The sequence below is a fragment of the Ranitomeya imitator genome, chromosome 4, assembly GCF_032444005.1.
Source record: "Ranitomeya imitator isolate aRanImi1 chromosome 4, aRanImi1.pri, whole genome shotgun sequence".
NCBI classification, from domain to species: Eukaryota; Metazoa; Chordata; class Amphibia; order Anura; family Dendrobatidae; genus Ranitomeya; species Ranitomeya imitator.
The window spans coordinates 630,579,936-630,586,816 of NC_091285.1; the positions used below are offsets into that span (position 1 = coordinate 630,579,936).

Consider the following 6,881-nt stretch of genomic DNA (forward strand, 5'->3'; position numbering starts at 1 on the left):
GTAATACTGGCTAGACATAGGAGCGGACCACCCCTTTAAGCTGCGCTCATTCTCTGTACTAATCAGTTCAGATGTGTAGAACATTTTTTCCCATTTTTCTTATTTATTTTTTAAGGCCACTGTGAATCCGCCTCACCGGGAGGCTGCAGTGCTCACGCTGCGGCTTTCGCTCCATGTGACAGATCTGGGGGTGTCAGCGGCACCAGCAGCTCCATCCTCCGCTCCCGCCCAGTGACCGGGAATGATCGCGGCGCACAGGTCTCTGCTACGGGCCGCATCTTTCTCGCTCCATCCTCGCCGGCTTCTCCGCGGCAGACTGGACGTCCATCACCGCGGTGCGTCACAGCCCCCATCCACCCCGACTGCCGCGCCTTTCCAGACCGCGCCCACTTACCTTTTAAAAGACCACGCCCTTTTCCGTAACACTTCCTTTCGATTGGCTGCTAGATCTTTGATTTTTGGCTCCTGACCAATCGCCAGTGGGCGTGTTGGGGGTGGAGCTAGCACCACATATAACAGCCGCGGAGCCGCCCTCTATAGGTTCTTTTCGGTTGTTCTCTCGCACCGAAAGCGCTTGTGGCTGCTCCTCGGGTTCCCGCCGCTCCTCTGTCCGTGCATCATGGCTCTTCCTAAGGTTTTCTTTGACATCACTATGAACGATGACCCCATCGGCCGCATTGTTATTGAGGTAATAAGACATTTCCTAATTTTTTATTTTTTTTTTGTTCTTCTAGTACGCCGGGTATTCATTGACACAATGGGCGGGTCACGTGGTGCGGTATTTAGGGGCGGTCAGGTCTGCGCCCTCAGGCTTGTCGGTGTGCGAACGTGTGCGGTGCCTTCTGGGGACGATCGGGGCAGGAAGCGATTGCGCTGGTCGCTGTGCACGCGTTCTCTGCAGTGATGGCGGGCTGTAGCGTCTGTCAGCGGCGCCGGGGGCTCTCCTGGCGGAAGGGGGTGTGGCTAGTACGGGCCCCGCCTTCGCTATTCTGGTGGGCGGGGTTTGCCGAGGACGCCATTTTGGGGAGCGCGCTGTATAAGATGTCTGCTTCCCCCGCTGTAACGCTGCTGACTGCGGCGCTGCTGCTGGCGCCATCGTCCCGAGCAGCTGTGGCCGGGGGTCTCGTCACTTCTAATGCCTAAAATGCTCAGTAAGGGCCGGCACAGCGGCATCCCCGGCTCTGTGACCTTGAATGGCCGCTCCGCAGCACGTGTGATGGTTAATGCGGCTGGCCCAGACTGCTAAACAATGGGGCTGCTGTGGAACTACAACTCCCGGCATGCATTGCCCACTTGCGGTGGGTGAGGGGCCGAGATAACCAGAGGGCTGGGAGTGGCTTCCAACCTCAGCAGTTGCAGGACTACAACTCCCGGCATACCCTGAGGGGTTTCAGCTGCTCCGTGCATGCTGGGAGTTGTAGTTCAGCAACGGCTAAACCTGGAAACTGCTTGCTGCCCTCTCTGGTTTAGTGGTCATCTCTACCCCAATGGCAAAAAACAGCAGGTCCCCCCCCCAAACTCACTGCCCTAAGTGGGCAGTGCATACTGGGAGTTGTAGTTCTGCAGCACATGGGAGTTAAATACTGTCCGTAGTGCTGAGGAGGCCTAAAGTGGTCTCCTTATGGACCTAGCATGCTGGGGGTGCACCCGGCTGTGGCCCCCCGCAGTGCTCTAGAAGCCTCCCTTCCCCCATAGCCTCTGTCCATACATCCGCTGACGTCTCGTCTTGGGCCTTTCACACTTCAGTCTCTTGGCGTCAGTATATAACTGCCATTTTCCTCAAATAACGGATCTGCCTTTTTTTGGCGGATCCGCTATTTTCCCATAGACATACATTTGTGGCGGATGGTCGTCCGTTCCATCTGCCATGTGACGGATCCGTCGAGATTTGGTGGACGTCATCTAGACATTGACGGACATAACTTTTTTGTCTATGACGAAATTGCGGTTCGCGATGGATCCGTCATTTCGGCGGATCCGTCGCCCCAATCCGCTTTTCCAACTGCGCATGCTCCAAAAAGTAGATCATTTTCCCTGACAACCCCCAAGTAACAGATCCGTCAAAAAACGGATCCGTTAGAACAGTTTTCTCAACAATTGTGATGAACAACTGAAGTGTGAAAGAAGCCCAACACCCACAGCCTGAGTCATGGGCGCCCGCCGGCCTGTGAGCGCTGCTCCCTCCATTGTGGCCTCTCTCCACTTCTGCTTTTAATAAGGTTTTCTCTCCTGTTTTTTTTGCAGCTGAGGCCAGATGTCGTCCCAAAGACCACAGGTGAGGGGCCGTGCTGAGATCTTCAGGGGGTCTTATGGGTCTACGTGTATTTGCCTCATTGGGAGTCACCAGTGGATCTGTCAGTGAGCTCCATCTGACAGCATTCTCCATCTCCTATCCTGTAATGTGATCTTTGATTTGGGCATGAATGAGCTTTAAAGGTGGCTCCGGAGATGGAGCTCTGGTGGAGATCACTAACTCCTTGTATTTGATACTGGTGGAAACTTCTATAACCGGGGTCCCCAACCTTTCTTACCTTGAGAGCCACATTCCGCTATGAAAGTTGGTCGAGAGCCTCAGTGCAGATAGTCATAGAAAAACCTAGAGAAGGCACAAACAATAACATGCAGATTTTCACTCTATCCTTAAGTATTTTACATTATTGTTATGCAAATTGAACTCTAGTGTCACCTATTGGAAGTAGCAATCTTAAAAGTCAATACCCTTTAACAGTCCCATAAGATGCTTCACATATTATTGGCCCCATATACTGCTCCATATAGAACTGGCCCCATATAATGCTCCATGTATGGGCCCCTTCTGATGGTCCCCATATATTGCTCCAAATATAAAATGCCTCTCGTTGCTTGACGCTGCTCTGGACTCCTCACCGTCTTCCTGCTCTGTTGTGTGACTGCTCAGGCAGAGGGCGCACACTGGTGATGTCATCGCGCCCTCTGACCTGAATGTCAGTCAGAGGATGGTAGACGCTGGAACCGGGAGAGGTAAGTATCGCAAGTGCCGGAGCAGGCGGGGGTCCGGCACCATAGCATGACGGTGTCCCTGACGGCGACTGGCCCCCTGCCTGCTCAGGGCCCGGGTGCTGATGCCGGCCCTGGGCGGGTATTACAGGCAACGAGGAGCGGCTCCCTGGGGACTTTTTTCTGTGACCGTCGGCGAGTCACATGTTGGGGACCCCTGTTCTATAATTTGGGTTTCTACTCCCTACCCCCCACAATCCAGGGCTGCCCTTCTCCTCTGCCTCCTGACAGTTTGGGGGCAGCGCTGTGACTGGGTGCCTCTTGGCTGTGCTGCTGAAGGTGACAGCTTGTTAGCGCTGCCCATGTTTGGCCTGTGATCAGTAATCAATAAAACACTATTTACAAGATGAGAATCCTCCTTTATAAAACCCTATTGCAAAAAAACAATGCTTTTTGGCTAAAAAAGGACATTAGGTGCCACCTGAGGTTGTTCCTGACAGGGGAGCTGCACAATCTGCACACTGGCCTTATGGCTGCCTGTAATACCTCATCTCTCCACTTGGAGTGCTGTAATGAGTGCCCATTTTTCTGCCACTGTCAGATTTGGGGGTCTGCTTATTACAATGGCCCACTTTACGGGATGTAAATACCAACATGGGGATCCTGTATGATCACTGGGGGTGAGATCACATGTGCTGCCATTGCTGAGGCAGAAGGGTCTGTGTTCCAGTCAGCTTCTAACCAGTCTCCATGCATGTGCTGCTCGTTGCAATCGGCTCCCCCTAGTGGTGGCTGCTTGTAGTGAGGATGCAGGAGTTTCTGTATTTCTAGGCGAGACATGGGGACACAAAGCTCGGCCTGGTGTACAGCCTGCGGCCCTGAGTCGGCACTGTACATAACTTTGTCTGTCTTGTGCTGGTGGACTTTGCACCACATTTTGTGCTTTTATTGCTCTTCATTAAGCTCCAACAGTCTTGTTACACAAAAACTGCAAATGATGAATTTGGCTAAAACTGCTCACAGGAGGACACGTGTTGGCAAGTCTGATGTTTTTGGAATCCCAGATCAGGTTACCAATGCAGTAGACCCCATATGATAAAGGTGGGGGCATCACAGGTGAAAAATACAAACCTACAATTTATGGAGGAGGTGATTAATCTAGTATTGGACTGTTTGCACATAGTGAGTGTTCAAACCAAGCACAGGCACTCGGTGCTCCACAGCGGGGCCAATCATCTGTGTACACGCTATGGAGCTGTCAAGGACAGGAGGCTGCTGATGGATGGAAAGGTGTAAATGATTGGCCCCACCACGGTGCACTGAATGGTTGTTCAGCATCCCTTTAAGAATGTGCACAAGAGGGTTGTGACTGGCGCCCCATACAAGCCTCATCTGTGCACAACTAATACCAGCCACTCTCTCCATGAACTAGTAGGTTTGTGAGTGGTCAATTCATTGATATTTGCTGCCCCCTGCCTTTGTCATGGTGTACTGCATGCTGCCAGCGCTTTAGTGACCTGTTGTCAGGTTGGGCTGTTTCCTTATGTTGGGTTTTGGAAAACCAGGTTGGGCATAATGCCAGAAAAGTTAGGGGTTGTCCAGTCAAAAGTGAAGCCTATAGTGACTGACTAGACTTGTGAACCCCCCCCCCCCACCACCATACACACTGTGCAACTGCAGGGACTTGCTGGTGTGTATTAGTTATACATACTCCCGGGCAGCAGACAGGACCTTGTGCTCCATTCACCTGTGTGGATTGAGGCTGCCCTCTTGGGCATGGCACTAATAACTGCTGGCCAGGGCATATGTATAACTCGTACATGGCCTCCGGTGAATCCCCCACAGTGCAGTCACTGACTGCAGACTTATTGGTTTTGTCTTGGACAACCCCTTTAAGGGTCACTAATGGAACTAACTTTTACTCCAGAATAAAGGTGCAAAGGCCATGAATCTGCCCCTCTGTAATACTAAATATGCTGCTAGGTGTCGGTGCAGGGCCGTCAGTACCAGTCGGCTTTACATCATGTCTTCTGCTCTTCTTTAGAGAACTTCATGCAGTTGTGCACCGGGGAGAAAGGCTTTGGCTACAAGGGATCCTGCTTCCATAGGATCATCCCATCCTTCATGTGCCAGGTGTGTATCTCAGCTCTGACTTCATCAGCATCACTCCATGGCATGGGGTGGTCCATAAACATGCAATGCTCATCTGTCCTGTCCATTGAGGTGGTGGGCTTGGCCCCCCATGGATCCGGAGAACTGCATTTCTATAACGGAGTGGTGAGTCTGTGCGGCCAGGCTGCCTGTACACGGAGCAATGAGCACTGATGCTTCAGGAGGCCAAGGCCACTCGTCTGCCGAAGGCTATATTCCTACTGATCATATTTGGTGCAGGGAAGCCATGGATCATCAGGAGGCCACATCAGTCAGTCAGTGACGTGTCCTATGTATTTCTTGAGATGATGGCATTAAATCACTGGTTTTTATATTCATTTTTACCCCTTTAGGGAGGAGACTTCACTCATCACAATGGCACCGGTGGGAAGTCAATCTATGGTGCTAAGTTTGCCGATGAGAACTTCACCCTGAAGCACACCGGACCTGGCATCATGTCTATGGCGAATGCTGGCCCAAACACAAATGGCTCCCAGTTCTTTATCTGCACTGCTAAAACTGAGTGGTGAGTTTCTTCATTCTCAAAGCTTTTTGCAAAGTGATCTTGGCAGTAGCCAATCCCATGGTCAGTGGACTGGGTAAAGGTGGGAACCCGCATAATGTCTGTCGGTCCATGACCCTCTGTCTGTCGGTCCATGACCCTCTGTCTGTCGGTCCATGACCCTCTGTCTGTCGGTCCATGACCCTCTGTCTGTCGGTCCATGACCCTCTGTCTGTCGGTCCATGACCCTCTGTCTGTCGGTCCATGACCCTCTGTCTGTCGGTCCATGACCCTCTGTCTGTCGGTCCATGACCCTCTGTCTGTCGGTCCATGACCCTCTGTCTGTCGGTCCATGACCCTCTGTCTGTCGGTCCATGACCCTCTGTCTGTCGGTCCATGACCCTCTGTCTGTCGGTCCATGACCCTCTGTCTGTCGGTCCATGACCCTCTGTCTGTCGGTCCATGACCCTCTGTCTGTCGGTCCATGACCCTCTGTCTGTCGGTCCATGACCCTCTGTCTGTCGGTCCATGACCCTCTGTCTGTCGGTCCATGACCCTCTGTCTGTCGGTCCATGACCCTCTGTCTGTCGGTCCATGACCCTCTGTCTGTCGGTCCATGACCCTCTGTCTGTCGGTCCATGACCCTCTGTCTGTCGGTCCATGACCCTCTCTTCTCCTTCAGGCTGGACGGAAAGCACGTGGTCTTCGGCAAAGTAGTTGAGGGCTTTGACATTGTAAAGAAAATGGAGTCATGTGGCAACAGCAGCGGGAAGACAACAAAGAAGGTCGTCATTGCCAACTGCGGCCGACTTTAAGGAACTCCTCATCCCTGGTCTTACATCACAAGCATTCCTTACTCTGACTGCTTCGGATTCATTCGGTTATAATGAGGCTTTGTGGACTACTGGAGCATAACACTTCACACTGTATCTTATTTTGATTTTGTTTGTTTTTTTTGTTTGTTTTCCATTAGTTCTGTGATCTGCAGGACACAATCCAGATTAAATAAAAAAAGAAACAATAATTTGGTTGTATGACTTTATTGGGGGTGGGGGGTCCTCAGTGACTGCTTTTCTCGGTGCACGTCCCTGCTGTCTGCAGCTTAGATATTTTTCACTCATGGCAGCTGTTGAGGTTTTTGCAGTCCGGCTTTAGTTATATGGGTTTTGCTAGTATGTGAGCAATGTACTGTATACTGAAAGTACAGAAGACACCCATGTTACAAGTCCTGTCAGCTGTGCTGCTTATCACA

The 6,881-nt window shown here is 51.7% G+C and overlaps 1 protein-coding gene across 1 annotated transcript; it reads left to right on the forward strand.

Moving 5' to 3' along the window:
* Positions 1–230: 230 nt before the first annotated feature.
* On the forward strand, positions 231–6,653 carry LOC138676979 (peptidyl-prolyl cis-trans isomerase-like). The gene is made up of 5 exons (XM_069766714.1): positions 231–688; positions 2,245–2,275; positions 5,021–5,109; positions 5,481–5,653; positions 6,312–6,653. Exons 1-5 carry the CDS (start codon positions 620–622, stop codon positions 6,442–6,444), a joined length of 495 nt encoding a protein of 164 aa, XP_069622815.1. The 5' UTR covers positions 231–619; the 3' UTR covers positions 6,445–6,653.
* The last annotated feature ends 228 nt before the right edge of the window (positions 6,654–6,881 follow it).